At 52.7% G+C, this 15,817-nt stretch overlaps 1 protein-coding gene across 5 annotated transcripts in view; it reads left to right on the forward strand.

The window, feature by feature from the left end:
• The window catches only part of ATP2A3 (ATPase sarcoplasmic/endoplasmic reticulum Ca2+ transporting 3), a 32,539-nt gene extending 16,839 nt beyond the window's left edge, over window positions 1–15,700 (forward strand). For 3 of the 5 annotated variants that reach the window (XM_072778910.1, XM_072778914.1, XM_072778913.1), the window contains 11 exons: window positions 1,254–1,385; window positions 1,753–1,878; window positions 3,033–3,251; window positions 3,362–3,697; window positions 5,618–5,838; window positions 6,753–6,955; window positions 7,531–7,616; window positions 10,102–10,235; window positions 10,715–10,832; window positions 11,349–11,466; window positions 14,364–15,700. In XM_072778910.1, coding sequence (XP_072635011.1) covers window positions 1,254–1,385; window positions 1,753–1,878; window positions 3,033–3,251; window positions 3,362–3,697; window positions 5,618–5,838; window positions 6,753–6,955; window positions 7,531–7,616; window positions 10,102–10,235; window positions 10,715–10,832; window positions 11,349–11,466; window positions 14,364–14,383 — 1,713 coding nt within the window. In that variant the 3' untranslated portion in view covers window positions 14,384–15,700. Of the gene's footprint in view, window positions 1–1,253; window positions 1,386–1,752; window positions 1,879–3,032; window positions 3,252–3,361; window positions 3,698–5,617; window positions 5,839–6,752; window positions 6,956–7,530; window positions 7,617–10,101; window positions 10,236–10,714; window positions 10,833–11,348; window positions 11,467–11,795; window positions 11,868–14,362 lie in introns of all 5 variants that reach the window. The other 2 variants (XM_072778915.1, XM_072778912.1) reach the window with 2 other exon arrangements.
• The last annotated feature ends 117 nt before the right edge of the window (window positions 15,701–15,817 follow it).

The raw sequence follows: 15,817 nt of genomic DNA on the forward strand, positions 1-15,817 counted from the left end.
CTTTGGAGTGCCATGCGTCAGGAACACTGCCACCCTTGCACACCGTGCCACTGCTTTCTCAGACTGGCTTTGGAACCATGCCCTAGGGCTCCTGGGCTGTGCAGGGCTATAATGTAAGGGACTGTAGTGCCAGGGTGTCTGGAAGAAATTTAGGAAGCAAATTTAGGAAGGACTAGGGAAGGTGTTTAAAGTAGAAGGCGCACCCCAGAAATAAGCCCACAGGTCATAACAGCCTGATGTGATATAGGCGCTGAATGCCCTTACCTGCTACTAGAGCTACGGAACGGACCATGGGACCAAATCAGGTCCCATCACAAGTGGAGGGTAGAAAGACACCAGAGGGTTGGTTTCTTTTTTTAAAGATTTTATTTATCCATTCATGAGAGACACAGAGAGAGAGGCAGAGACACAGGCAGAGGGAGAAGCAGGCTCCATGCAGGGAGCCCGATGTGGGACTCGATCCTGGGTCTCCAGGATCACGCCCTGGGCTGAAGGCAGATGCTCAACCGCTGAGCCACCCGGAGGGTGCCCTGACACCAGAGGGTTTTGAGCAGGAGATAGGGTCAGATTTGTGTTTACAAAGGATCCCCTAGGCTTCTATGTAGAGGATGGGACAGACAGGGTAAGACTTGAGTGGTCCTCCAGGTCAGAGTGTTGCTGGCTGGGGGTTCAGATTAAGGGAAGAAAGCATGGATTAGAGATTTTGGATGAGACTTGGTGACTGCTTAGGTGAAAGAGCTGGAGGGTACCTCCTGGCTGCTGTCCCAGTGGGGACTGTCCTTGGAGTGGCAAAACCAGGGAAGGGGAAGTGGCCTGAGGATCACTAAGGAACCAGGTCCCACAGGCAGTCATCAGAGATGTGGGCTTGGAGCTCAGGGGACCAGTCACTGCCTGGCTGGGCACTGGACATCAAGCACATGAAAGGTGGGGGGAGGGGTCAGCTTCTGGGGGAGGAGGTAGGAGAGAGGGCAGGGCCTGGACAGCAGAGATTAGAAGGAAGAATCTGTGGAAGGAGGCTGAGGTGGGTGGCAGGGAGGGTGCGTGTTCACTGATATCAGAGGGAAGGGAAGTATTGGTGCCAGACACTACCCAGCCCCCGAGTCAGCTGGACTCGGAAGGGCCCTACAGGCCTGCTGCAAAGGAGATTGAAGGTGACTCCAGTAAAGGGGGGTCAGGGAATGAGTGGGAGGGGAGTCTGGGGCTCCACTAGAGGCTGCCCTGCTCCTCACACCCTGCACTCCTGGCCCCACCAGGCTAAGGGCGTGTATGAGAAGGTGGGAGAGGCCACGGAGACGGCTCTGACTTGCCTGGTGGAGAAAATGAATGTGTTTGACACCAACCTACAGACCCTGTCCCCAGTGGAGCGAGCCAGTGCCTGCAATGCGGTGAGCAGGCCTCTTAGCTGGGGCTTCTGGCCATCTAGAGAAGAGGGGAGGACAAGGTGTTGGGAGGCTTCTGGGAGGAGGAGGGACCTCAGACTCTAGGGAGACCTGGCTAGAGAGAAAAGAGAAGAGAAGACTGAGTGTAGGGGAGGACCCAGATTTGGGAAGTGCACAGCAGCAGCAGAAGTGGCAACCTTTTGTCATTTCTCTGGCTGGAGAGGGAGATGGGGGCTTTGGATGTCAGGTTCAGAGGAAGATAGACACCATCCCACAGGGAGTGAGAGGCTTTTCATGGGATCAAGCAGCTGGAAAGAAAGCAGCGAGTTGCTGGCTGCGTCTGTTCATGTCCTGACCCTCCTGAGCCCCCTAGGTCATCAAGCAGCTGATGCGAAAGGAGTTTACTCTGGAGTTCTCTCGAGACCGGAAGTCCATGTCGGTGTACTGCACACCCACTAGCCCTGGCCCGGCAGCCCAGGGCAGCAAGATGTTTGTGAAGGTGGGGCCTGCCTAACTGCCCGGGGGCTTCTGTACGTGTGAGGGCCCTGGGAGATCTGACCTTCAATCTTCTGAGGAGCTAGTGACAGCGACTGTGGAGACTAAGGGAGGTGTGAGGCCCATTGTCAAGGCAGCGAATCAGGAACTAGGGTGGTTGCCTGCCATGGGGAACTGGGAGCAGGATCCAGTCTTGGTGGAGATAAAGCCAGGGCCAGATGCCAAGGCCTGCCGCTCATCACAGTCCCAGCTCTGGGCTGAGAGACACTGCCTTGCCACATAACCTTGGGGTCACCTCTGCTCCTCCATGGGCCCCAGTCTCTCCATCTGAATGTCAATGTCAAACTGGGAGGTCTCGGAGGCCTTTCACCTTTGATGGGGGGTATTGAGGTGGTTGATGCCCATCTTTGGTGCTTCATGTTCTGGAAACTGAGTCCTAGGTAGGGAAGCCTCCCATCCAGACTTCTGCCCATCATGCCTGTCACTGCTTTTCAACCTGAAGTAGGAATGACAGCCCTAACTTCATACTGAAGTGGAGGTTTTAATCCTTTTTGAAATGAAAAAGTTTCTGTATTGGGATCTTAGACCACTTTGCAAACAGCATTTGGAGTGCCCTTTGGGAAGAGGGGAATAGGGTTGGTGGAGGGTTCAGAAGCTATTCCCAGGCCTGGGGCAAGACCTAAGGTGAGGCCCCAAGGCTACTGAGGAGTCTGTTACCCAAGAACACCTTCCCAGAGCCACACCCTCCGCATGGCTCTATTTGTGTTTCCCAGGCAGGGCTCATACTGCTCCCCATTGCTGAGCCCTCTACAGAATTGGGATCCCAGTAGCACCAAGTTGGCAGGGAGGCAAGACACGTAGGAGGCCTGCCAGTCCTGTCCCCCTCCTCCCCAAATGCTGCAGCAGACTTTCTCAGCTTTGGGGTGCCACACCATGGACAGCCCCAACCCCCCCCATTCTTTTTGGGTATTCTCACAGCAAGGCCCATGTGGTTCCTACTCTGAGCTCTCAGAGAATGGAGTCTGGTACATATCTTGCTTTGTGTCCCTTTGGACGGCCTTTCACCTTTTCTAGCCATCAACCATCCTCAGGTAGGCAAGAGGAGGAAGCAAGGGCTCCTAACTGACAGAGCTGCTTCTGCCCTCCCCCATGATGCAGGGGGCTCCTGAGAGTGTCATCGAGCGCTGCAGCTCAGTCCGAGTGGGGAGCCACAGAGTACCCCTGAATGCCACCTCCAGGGAGCAGATCCTGGCCAAGATCCGGGATTGGGGCTCAGGCTCAGACACGTTGCGCTGCCTGGCCCTGGCCACACGGGATGCACCCCCCAGGAAGGAGGACATGCAGCTGGACGACTGCAGCAAGTTTGTGCAATACGAGGTGGGTGCCAGGGTAGAGCCCCGGGGCCGGGAGCTACGTGTCTCCCTGCAGAGGCTGGGCAGGTAACAGGTTGGGCCCAGGCCCCACTTGCATCTGCCCCCTCCCTACAGATGGACCTGACTTTCGTGGGCTGCGTGGGCATGCTGGACCCTCCAAGGCCTGAGGTGGCTGCTTGCATCGCACGCTGCCACCGGGCCGGCATCCGTGTGGTCATGATCACAGGCGACAACAAAGCCACGGCTGTGGCCATCTGCCGCCGCCTTGGCATATTCAGAGACGCAGAGGATGTGGTGAGCAAGGCCTACACGGGGCGCGAATTCGATGACCTCAGCCCCGAGCAGCAGCGCCATGCCTGCCGCACAGCGTGCTGTTTTGCCCGTGTGGAACCTGCACACAAGTCCCGAATTGTAGAGAACCTGCAGTCCTTTAACGAGATCACCGCCATGGTGAGGCCACATGCTGGGAGCCTAGTGGAGGTGGTGAGGCGTTGGGGGACCTCTGACCAGAGAGCTTAGAAAGCAACCGATACAACCCTGCCTCTTCTTCATTCTTGGGTTTTCCAACATTTTATTACAAAAAAATCTCAAACACAAAAATGAAGATAGGTTTATAGTAAAACCTGTAACGTCTATGATCTGGATTCTACCAGTAGTATTCTATTTGCTTTGCGCCTACCTATCCATCTATCCATCCTTAATCCATCTTTTCTTAAATAAATTTCAAAGTAGGCTGCAGACATCAGCACGCTTCTCCCTCACATAGTTAGAATGCGTACTACAGAGAGCAGCATTCCTTTGTGCTTCTATTTTTTTTCCTTTTAGAGGAAAAAGTTACATGCAGTGAAATGCACAAGTCTTAAACATATCATTCATTTGATGTGTTTTGATAAGTACAGACACACTTTTGCATGTCATCCAAACCCTTATCAAGATAAGGAACATTACGGGCAGCCCCGGTGGTGCAGCAGTTTAGCGCTGCCTGCAGCCTGGGGTGTGATCCTGGAGTCCCTGGATCGAGTCCCACGTCAGGCTTCCTACATGGAGCCTGCTTCTTCTCCCTCTGCCTGTGTCTCTGCCTCTCTCTGTCTCTATGAATAAATAAAATCTTTAAAAAAAGATAAGGAACATTACTATGGACCCATGAAGTTCCTTCATGTACCTTCCCCATCAGGCCCCTCTCCCACAACAGGCCATTTTTCTACCACAGATTGCCTGTCCTAGATTTTCATATGAATGGGAGCATACAGTTATGTATACTCTTGTGTCTGGCTTCTTTCTTTTGAAATTTATCGATGTTGTTTTGGGTATTAGTAGATGATTGCTTTTTTTATCACTAAGTAGCATTCCACTGTGTAAATATAACCATAGTTAATCCATTCACCTTTGGATGGACATTTTGTTTGGGCCATTTTTTGTTTTGTCTCATTCTTGATTACAGATCTATTCACCAACGCTAATCTGATTCTTGACCCCAGTCTCACTCCTGACCTGGCTTCCGTTAACCTCTAGCCCCCAGTCCTTCACCTTGACTTTAATATTAACCTGTGGCCCAGTCTTGACCTTGATATGGAGCTAGGCACCAATCTTGGCTTGACTACAATTGTAACCTGGTTCTTGACTTTATTTTTGACCTCTGTGTTGACTTGGTTCCTGACCTTCAACTTGACCATCTTAATTTGATCTTTACTTTGAGCTCAACCCTGTTAGGGGCTGCAGTCTTGACCTGAACCCTGACCTGATGCTTCGCATTGACCTTGACACCTAACCCAATACTTTATGTAGACCTCAACTTCATCTGGCCTCTAATCTTGACCTTGACTGCAACTCCAACCTTGATTAAGACCTTACTCCTGATGTGGATTATAACCTTGATTTGGCCTCTGACTTTGACCTGACCTTTACCTTAGTCTAATTTTTAAATTTTGAGCCTGAGTCCAGTGTTGACCTTGACCTTCACCCTGGCTCCAACCTTTACCTTAACTATAACACCTGCCTGGTCCTTTACCTGAGCCATCACCTTGATCTCATCCCTGACTTAACCTAACTTTGCCCCTAACCCCTATTCTGCATCCAATCTGAATTTCATCTCCACCATCATCAGTGACCCTTCCACGCTCTTCCCAAGTCCACATCACCATCTTCCCTGACCTTCAACTTGATCTTCTCTTCAAATTTGTCCGTGGCTGCAACCCTTTCTTCCCCTTAGCTTCATCCCCAGCCCAGTCTCTAAGTTCATTCTCAACCTCACCATTTGTTCTGTTCAGCTGTCTGCTTTCCTGGGGACATCCTCTGATTTTGGGGTGGGGGGAAGTCAAGGAAGAGGAAGTGAAGTTTCTTAGGCATGATCCTTCCTAACTTGGCCCTTAGACTGGAGATGGGGTGAATGATGCCCCGGCTCTGAAGAAAGCAGAAATTGGCATTGCCATGGGCTCTGGTACAGCTGTAGCCAAGTCAGCAGCCGAGATGGTGCTGTCAGATGACAACTTTGCCTCCATCGTGGCTGCAGTGGAGGAGGGCCGGGCCATCTACAACAACATGAAGCAATTCATCCGCTACCTCATCTCTTCCAATGTAGGCGAGGTTGTCTGGTGAGGCCCTTTATTTCCTCTTCCCAGCCCTCTGGACCAGCTCTAGGTCATTAAGGGAAATGCCTGTTCCTGTGATGGGTCTGTAGGGATAGAGGGACACATGCTTTGCCCTGGCTGGAGACTCCTAGGGTCTCGCCTCAAGGAGGGCAGGGGCAGGAGCACCTCATCAATCCTCCTTTGATGTACTCCAGTCCCCAAAGAGGTGCCTAAAAAGTCTACTGTCATCCCTCTAACTGTAACTCCTACATTTAGAGTTGGCAAGACAGGACAGCCAGCCCCACTTTTGGGCAGTAATGTGCTCACGTGTGTATGTGAATGTGAGCACACGGTCACGTGTGAGCGTGGTGTGTGTACCCGAATGGAAGTTATGTGGACACACGCGCATCTTTGGGCATAGGTATAAGCACGGAAGGCTTGTGCCGGGGTGTGATTTGTACCCACTTCGGTTCATGTGTGAAAGATGCCCATGGGGGATGGTGAGCAGGTGCCTTCCTGGACACCTGGAACTCTGCCATCTCCACCTGTCTGGGCAGGCACGTGGGTGTTTACTTGTGTTTGTGCGACTGTGGGTCCTGTGCTAAGCCTTGCTCCTGGCTGTAAACAATGTGTATGTACCCAGTATGCGTTGTCCACATGTGTGCATGCCCTAGAGAGGAGTTTACGGCCTAACAGGAAAGGCCTGGAGAGCAGATTTGCCCAGGCTCCAGAGCTGAGACGGGGTGGGGGTGGGGGTGGGGGACAGGAGTGGCCCAGTGGGAGCCAGAGCCATGTACACACAAGTCTCACATGCGTAAGAACTAGCAAAGTGAGATGGGGCTCCTGTGGTCACGGCAGGTGAGCTTCCCAGCCTGGGGTATGAGTAGGAGCTAGACCCTCCAGTTGCTGGGGACTAGAGCCTACGACTCTGGTTCCAGCATCTTCCTCACGGCAATTCTGGGCCTCCCGGAAGCCCTGATCCCCGTGCAGCTGCTCTGGGTGAACCTGGTGACAGATGGCCTACCTGCCACAGCCCTGGGCTTCAACCCACCAGACCTGGACATCATGGAAAAGCTGCCGAGGAACCCTCATGAGGCCCTTATCAGCGGCTGGCTCTTTTTTCGATATCTGGCTATTGGAGGTGAGTGGGGTCCTTGGTCAGGTTTCAGGAGCTTCCTGAGAGCTTCTATCAGTTAGGCTTGCAAACTATAGACAATATGACTGAGCCTGGCTTATGCCAAAAGAAACTGTGGACTCATCTAATGGGAAAGACTAGATCAAGCCTCAGGCATGGCTGGATCCAGGCCTTGGTGTATTTTGGCTGTGCCTCAGCTCCATTCTCAGGCAGGTGCCCCTTGGAGTAGAATGATGGCTGCTGCAGCTGTAGCCCTCATGTTTACTCCAATACAATCCCAAATTCAACAGAAGAAAGAGCTATCTATCCCTCAGTAATATGATAAAAGCCTCAGACCTGTTTTTGGCCCGACTGGGTCACCTTCTTATCTCCTAGCCAATCACCACGGCCAGGGGTGTGGCAGATGCTGGTTGCCAATCAAGACCCACCACTGTTACTATGGATGGGTTCTGCAAACCACAGGGCTCAGAAAGGGAGAGAGTGGTTCCCTGACAAATTTGAGGGATTGTTAGGAAGGAGAAATGGATTACAGAACACCACAGCCATCCACTATAGCCAGCTTCCTCCTGCCCTCCTTGCAGTGTACGTAGGCCTGGCCACAGTGGCTGCCGCCACCTGGTGGTTCCTATATGATGCCGAGGGACCTCACGTCACCTTCTACCAACTGGTAAGCAAGGACGGCCAGGGACCTTGTTGGGGTTATTCCTGAGGTAGAACTCACAACCCAAGCAGTTGTTGGGGTTCCAGGGAGAAGGGGTCCAGAACCTTGTGGTTGGCCAATGGCTGTGCCTCCCTACCCCTATAGGCATACATGGACACCCATCATCTAAGGAGCCAAGCTCAGAAGCCACTGGAAACCTAGAGATAGCAGCCCAACTCCTGAGCCAGAGAAGTCGTTAGTCCTCCTCCCAGTCATTTGGTTAGGGGGCTACCAAGGGGCACGACCCTAGTCAGGGGCTCACACCCTAGTTCTGCTGTACACTGGTTATGTAACTTTGGGCAGGCTACTTAACCTCTCTATTAATTTCCTCATCTATAAAATGGGTAATAATAGTCCCCACCTCAGCCTCAGAAGGCTATCAGGAGGATTAGCTGAGTCAATACTTGTAAAGTGCTTAGACCATCTGGCACATAGTAAGAGTTGTATCGTTATTAAGTTAATGAAACACAGAGGAGGCTTTGCAGGATAAGGTACATAGGATATAGGCAGGGAGGCAAAGGCAAGGAGCAAGCGGAACAGTGGCATCACCCAAAGAAACAAGCCCCCATCCCTACAAGGCTCACAGTGAACCTATGAGACAGAAGTTCCAGCCCTGAGTACCTTCTAATAAACAATTCAAGAGACCACACTGTGACCATGACCTGGGACATAATGCATGTGTGTAGCAGATGCATACTGGTAAAACCCAGAAGGTCTGAACTGGGCAGGGCATTTATCTATTGACGCATCTTGATGTGAGCCTGTTTGTATTTTTTTTCCCTCTGCACATGCATAAGGATCTAGGGCTGCACATGCCTGTGTGGGAGGTGTATACGCTGTATTTGTGTGCATGTGTTTGCATAGGCCATTAAGATCTGCAGAAGTGGGGCCTGACCACAGTGGTACAATAGGAAGAGGTATTTGGTCCTCTTGTTCTCTGGGTGGAATCAAATGTTAGGACATTTTCTCTGCTCTATGATCAGTGCCAAATAAAAACATGCACTTGTCCCAAATACTAGAGCTTGGTTTTTGGAGAAAATCCCACTGTTGACTTAAATAAGGTAAGAATCTCCATCTCCTTGTCTCCCAAAATCTCCCAAAATAAGAAATCTAGCCAAGCCAGAGTTTTTAATAATTTTTCATCTTGTGTGAGAGAGAAGGGGAAAGTGCTAGCGGCCCCTTCTGGCTGACAGTCACTTAGCCATTTTTATGCAGTGTGGGAAAACAGGGATCTAATTACTGGACAGGAGCTCACAGCCTGTCATTTTATAGATTTCTCTTTGAGGGTTATTTTTATAGCATGTGGGTCCAGTTTTTAAACCTTTAGCTTAAAAGATCTCTGTGTTCAGATGAAAGTCCAGGGAACAGATTTTTATTATTGGAGAAGGGAGCTGTTGAACCGTTATGAACATTCACACTCATCCCAGTATTGTGGGAGAGAACAAAACAGAAGTTGTCACGCATGTCCTCAACTCAGCATCTTATCACAGCAGAATCTATGAGCAAAGTCTATGAACAGGAAGAAAACTCTCCCCTGGGACTGCAGGGGCAAGAGCCACTTCCCCTACAGAGCTCTGAGAGCTGCTGCTTAATTATGAAGAAGCCATGTAGTAAGCCTGCACCTAGCAATTCATTAACCCATGTTGTAAGCAAAAGGCAAGTCTTTTTTTTTTTTAAGATGTTATGTATTTATTTGAAAGAGAGAGAGTGAGAGATGGGGAGAGAGAGCGAGAAAAAAAAACACGAGTGGGGGGAGGGGCAGAGGGAGAAGGAGAAGCCAACTACCCTGTTGAGCAGGGAGCTGGACTGCTTGATGTAGGGCTTAATCCCAGGACCCCAGCTTCATGAGCTGAAGCCAAGGCAGATGCTTAACCAAGTGAGCCACCCAGGCGCCCTAGCAAAAGTCAAGTCTGGTAGAGCTCAATTTCAGTGGCAGAAATGGAAGGAGATATGAATAGAAGCTTGTTTAATAACAGTGATTAGGATACATGCAGCCTTTGTTTGCCCACCAAAGGTGAATTCTATTCAAGCAGTTTGGCTGATTGATTTTCATATGCATTGACTTATTCTGTGGTCTCAGTAAATCACCACCCCTATTCCTGCACCTCCAATACTCAGGGTGCCCCATGAAGCCTCAAAGTAAAGCCTGCATCCTCCCTCTGATCCCAAGGCCCTCTTCTGTCCTCCCCATCCTAATGCTAGCTGCTCTCCCTCTGTCCCTCTGCACGCCCACCCCAGGGTGACCTCCCTTTTCCCTGGCACAGTGTAGCCTCTCCAACCCCATTCTGGGTGGGCACCCCTCCTTTGGTCCACCGCATGGTAGCACTTTGCCCACTGGTTGTATTATGTCCTCAGATGTGGTTTGAGTGAGGCTTCCTTCTTCCCACATACTGGCCCCTCCCCTGACCACTGTTTTCCCCAACCCCACCCCACTCCTCCTTGGTGCTCTCAGAGGAACTTCCTGAAGTGCTCCGAGGACAACCCACTCTTTGCCGACATTGACTGCGAGGTCTTCGAATCACGCTTTCCCACAACCATGGCCTTGTCTGTGCTGGTGACCATTGAAATGTGCAATGCCCTCAACAGGTGGGCTGGGCAGAGGGTTAGAAATGGGGGTTGAGACCTAAGTGTGGAGGCTGAGAGCCAGTCAGAGCCCAGAATTGGGGTCAGAGGTATTCAGGACTGTGGCCTAAGGATCATGGGGTTCAAGATTAGGACCTGAGGGTCAGACAGGTCCCAAAGTGGGTTTTGAGAACGAGTGGGCCAGACTTGAGATCTAGGGAACAAAGAGGGCCAAGATTGGGGCCTGAGTAAGTGGAGGGGCCAAGATTGGGTCTGAGGGACAGAGAAAGGGCATCCAAGCCCTAGGACAGGCCAGTGTGGCTGAGCAGACACACTCCTCCTGGCTACACTGGCCTCCCAAAAGTGGTCCAGTCTATAGGCCCAGTTAGGGAAATGCTGAGGCCCCAGGCCACCCCACACACACCTCCACATGGGTGGACGGGTGCCCCCAGCAGCGCCTGCTCCCATCCTGGCCTGAGATGAGCACCCTGTGCCTTTGGCAGTGTCTCAGAGAACCAGTCGCTGCTGCGGATGCCACCCTGGCTGAACCCTTGGCTGCTGGCAGCTGTGGCCATGTCCATGGCCCTGCACTTTCTCATCCTGCTGGTGCCACCCCTGCCGGTGAGTTTCTGCCCTGCCCCAATCCTCTTCTGTGACAGGATCCAAACCCTCCTGTGACATTTGGGCCCTGGGTTGGTCACTGAGAGGGCCAGGGTGGCCCTTTTACTATGGAAGCTGCCTGGAGGACTGGGAGTGGGGAGATCTGAAGGTGCTTGGTACAGGCAGCCTGTGCTATGGGAGCCCTCACTCTTGGGGAACAAAGAGGTGGAGATAAGACCTCTTTCTGTGGGGAATCTCCCAAGGTGAGGGCGGGAGGAAAGATTTTGTTCTTTCTCAGTACAGAATCCTTCCTACTTCTCAAACAGGACCAAGAGCATTTAGTCATTGAGGGAGGGCAGAGGAGGGTACTTCTGGCAGAGGAACCAGGGTAGACAAGGATCTGGAGGTGGCACCTCAAGGAGCATCTTAGACATGCTCAGGAAGAGTCCGTTGTAGCCGGTGTATGAAACAGGTGGATGAGGTGGATGGCAGGGGCACAAGAAGTCCTTCCTTTATCCAAACGTCTCCCCTCCCCAGCTTATTTTCCAGGTGACCCCACTGAGCGGGCGCCAGTGGGTGGTGGTGCTCCAGATATCTCTGCCTGTCATCCTGCTTGATGAAGCCCTCAAGTACCTGTCCCGGAACCACATGGATGGTGAGTGGAAAGCCGCAGACAAGCCCCCCACCCTGCTTGCCTCTAGCCTGCTTCCCTGTCTACCTCCCTGCCTGCCTCTGCTCCGCTTCTGTCTGTACAGAGAAAGAAGTATTCTTGGATCACCAAGTGGAGGATAAGAAGGGGCTCTGGTCTGGTGGCTCTGACCTGTGGTATCTGCAGGATCTTACCCTACAGGGGCCAGGAGCACCACTCAGGGCCATGCTGTCTCCCTCTCTTCACTCGCCACCAACCCTGCATGGCTAGGCCCACTGTACCCTCCTCTGGGCCTTGGCCTCTGACTTCTCTGAACCTAGCCTGTCTTTATGCAGGCATTCTCAGGACAATCTCCCAGACATGGAGTGGGCAGCCACTGACTACCTCTGGGACTCCAGGCCATACTGGATTGGCCTCTTTGGTATCACCTTGTAGGAGGGTGGAAGAGGGGGTTCTCTGCCTTAACCCAGTGATGGAGGAAGAATGGCAGGGTCAGGACTGGGGGCAGTGTGTAGAGAAGTCTGCTGACCTCTGCTGGTGATGGAGCTTCAGAGAGGGTGATTCTGAACCTCCCAAGGGCAAAGGAGGCAGCATCTTCTCACTGTCAGAGCTGCCTAGACAGGGAAGAAGCAGGGGCAAAAAACTCACTGTTCCTGGGAGCTTGAGCCAAGGCAGCAGCCCCATGGCCAGGCTGCTCTGGGGGGTCTGGATTAGGCCCAGCCATGGCCAAGGCCTGCCCTGGAGCAGCTGGGTCCTTGAGGGCCATCTCTGGCAGGAATGTGTCCCAGCCTCAGGGGAGGGAGCCTGGAGTTGGGGGGCTATAAATAGATCACGTACTTGTCATTCCATAGGGGCCAAGGCAATCAATCGGCTCCTATCTCCCACGCTGGCCAGTCTTCCTGACCACTGTAAACACTTTATCTTATTAAAGAGAAGCTCACCCTCCACAGGTCTGTCCATAGGGTGACCAGACACACATAGAGGGACTCCCCTGAGGGTGGAGGCAGGTGCTCAGCCAGAGCAAGGCCTTGTGGGAATCATGGGTGAGGTAGCAGGGAGCTGGACAAGGCATTTTGCCCCCTGTATGGTTATTTCTGACCCACCCACCGTGGATACTCCTAGGGAGCTGAAGAAGGTGAAACTCCATCCTCAGGGGCCCAGGGCTTCCCCATTTCTGGCTGAAGCACAGGGGTCTTCATTTCCTGAAGCACAGGAAATCCACTGGCCAGCCTTAATCACACTAACTCATCTGTGAGGTCAAGCCTTTTTCGCAGCTCAGGCAGCTTCTCTGTCCTCCTTGAGAGCCTTCCTTTGTAGCCACAACTGTCAACGGGTTCAATGTATTTTCTTGAGAAAATTTCTTAGCCAATGGGAAAAAGCCTATGTCTTGGGCATTGTTCAGTACTGGCTGCAGGATGGTGGCCTGGGGGGAGGGAAGGGGTCCCTAACAGGATGGGGCATGTTGGAAGTGTTAGGGAGGGAGCAGTCCCTGCTGGGGCAAGGTTGGAGATGATTTCTAGAAGAGGTAAGGCCTAAGCAAAAGTTTGAAAGAGGAGGACAGAACTTGGTGGAGAAAGAGCTAGGCTAGCATGGTTTGGTGTCTCTCCTGGGGCTGGGGCTCAGAGTGCAGGGTAGAGAGGTGAGACTAGAGTGTGGAAAGGGGCTTGAATGCCAAGGGAAAGACCCTGGACATTATCCTCATGGCAATGAGAGCCGCAGAAGGGTGGAAGCATGGAAAAGACTGGAGAAACCATGGAGGACAGATAGGAGGGGCAAGGCAGGGAGGCTGATGAGCTATGTTGAGCTGGTCTGAGGAGAGACAATGAGCCAGCCCAGGGTGAACTGGTTCTGGGCAACACCTCCACCTCTAGCATTAACCTGAGATGTTGACTATGGTCCTGGTGAGGCTTGGCTTGAAAGGGTGGCGGTCTGCTGTAGGGAGTGGTGTGGGGCCCACAGGAAGGATTCAGACTGGTCATCTGTGGCCACATCTGAGAGGTGGAATGGTGTGCTGCAAGCCCAAACAGCTCTGCCCCATGTGGCTGCAGTCCCTCGGGCCTCCTAAAGCCGGATGGGGCGGGGGTGGGAGAGGGGACCCTGTTATGTTCCCAAGTCAGCCTGGTAGCCTTTTAGGGAAGTTTTGCTGAGGCTTGACGCTCGCAGCTTCCCTGTGATTTATGAGGGATGTGTCCTGGGGAGAATTGCGGATGCCTGGTCAGCCCCAGTGGGTAGGTGAGGGGGCAGCGGTGGGGGTCCTCTTGCCCCATCTCTTGGCTGTACCCAGGTGTGGCTGAGCAACTGTCAGGCAGAGGCCAGTAGGCCAGACTGAGGAGAGAAGAGGCCTGGAGAAACTGAGTGGGGACTCTCCAGGGGAGAGTCCAGGGTACAAGGTGGGCCTGCACTTTACTCGGAAGGCAATGGAGAGTCACCAAAGAGGATAGACAGCCTGGATTTGTAGGGTGATGCCAGAGGCAGGAGCATGATGGTGTGTTAAGATGGGGTTGAAGGGGAGGGCTGAGAGGACTGGAAGCCTGGGGGCAGCAGGGGGAAGAGATGAACTCAAGAGATGTAGGTGGTAAAATCAGCAGGCCTGAGTGTATGGGGTGAATGAAGAGTTGATGCAATCAGTTTCTGGATCTCATCATACTGGGTAGTTATTCCCCAAATTGAAAATCAAGAGGAAAATATACCCTGGGGTGGCCCGGGGGTGTTGATAGAACATGTGGAGTGAAGGAGGTCCAGGGGACATCAGTGAGGCTGCCTTGGGAGACGCAGTGGGACTGGGGATCCACTGGTGAATGCTGTGGGAGAATGTAACTGTTCCAGGAGAAATGGAGCATGAAAGGAGCTAGAAGGACCCACTGTGAATGTGTACTTAGTGTGCTCTTGGGTTTTTCTTCCAGAAGAAAAGGACCACAAGTGAGTGCCGGGAACAGAGTGGAGTCTCCAGTGTGTACCTCAGATTGATGATGCCCAAGCATCCACCCATACTCTCCACACTGCCATCACACTCATCGCTTGCTCACTGGGCCCTGCCAGGGGTCTCTGTCCCTGCTTCCGTACGCATGGGGAGCTCTATAATTCATGTAACTGGGAGTCTACTGGGAAGTTCAGCCATGAAGCTCTAGCCCAGGAGCTGCAGCCTGGGAGGAATCTGCCCAGAAGCCAGATCCAGACATGGACCTCCACCCCCAAATCCGTGAGCACATTCTAGAGCAGGCACCCGCTTGCTTGGAGGCTGGGCATTTACTTGGTGACTGGTGCCTCTATACTGATGAAGGACTCCCAGAATTTTGCCATCTCTGACCTCTCGCTTAGTGTCTGGTCTGGGGCCTGATCAGTTAGAGGTGAGGGGGGTACATCTGGGCCCAACTGTGCACAGCGAGGGCAGACAAGCCCCCTGTACTCTGTTTCCACAAAACAGAGGACTCATGAGGGCTTGAGCCTCTTGCTGTTTATATGTGCAGGGGTTAGGAGGTCAGAGAGAGGCACATGGTAGTAGGAGAGGGCAAGGATCCGCTTCTAGGAGACCGCTGGCTTGCCCGCCTTGCTCTGGGCACTCCCAGACTCCGATTTTCCCATCCTAAACAAATGAGACATGCCAAGTCTCTCTCTCGGTGCTGCCCAGCCTGCCAAGCAGAGGCCAGATTTGCCCTTCGTGTCCCTGGTGCCTAAGACCCCAGACATCCTTGGCTACCTGGTCACTGTACCCTTCCAGCCTAACCCTGTATGCACCATACCATAGTCTGCACAGCTGGGTGATTCCAAATCCCCAGAATCAGACTTTTGGCCTCACTCTTTGCCCCCAGTGCCACCTACCCATGAGCTGCAAGGATGTCACTAAAAATGGCTAGTCACCCAAGGGCACGTCTTCCCCCTCCTTCCTTGCTGGAGGAATGTGTGTCTACGTGGACCGTGTCTGATGATGGGAAAAGAGTGTTTGGTGAATGCAAATGTTCTTTTAACTCAGCTTTTGCCCCTTGGCAAAGATTAAGCAAATGGGCTCCAGGTTCTGTGGCCTCTTATCCCACCTCTTGTCCCTCCCCTCTCTCAAAGTCTCCAGAGAGGCCACAAGAGAGTTGGGCAGGGCTCCCCCAGGCACCAGCCCACAGAGATCCTCTGCTTCTCTCCTGCTGAAGGGAAGGGAGATCTTAAGGTTGGGTAGGGTGGCAGGGCCTTGTACCCATCTGTGGACACGCAGTTGGTAGAGAAATAAAGGTTGAGTACCTGTGGCAACAGAGGACCGTCACTGTCTGGTTCCTTAGAGTGGTTCCACTGTCTGCCAATGTGGCGTCTACCTGGGCTGCCACCACCCACATGCACTTACCTCAGGAGACATGAGCCAAGGTCTGGGGTT

Source organism: Canis lupus, chromosome 16 (assembly GCF_048164855.1).
Source record: "Canis lupus baileyi chromosome 16, mCanLup2.hap1, whole genome shotgun sequence".
Lineage (NCBI taxonomy): Eukaryota > Metazoa > Chordata > Mammalia > Carnivora > Canidae > Canis > Canis lupus.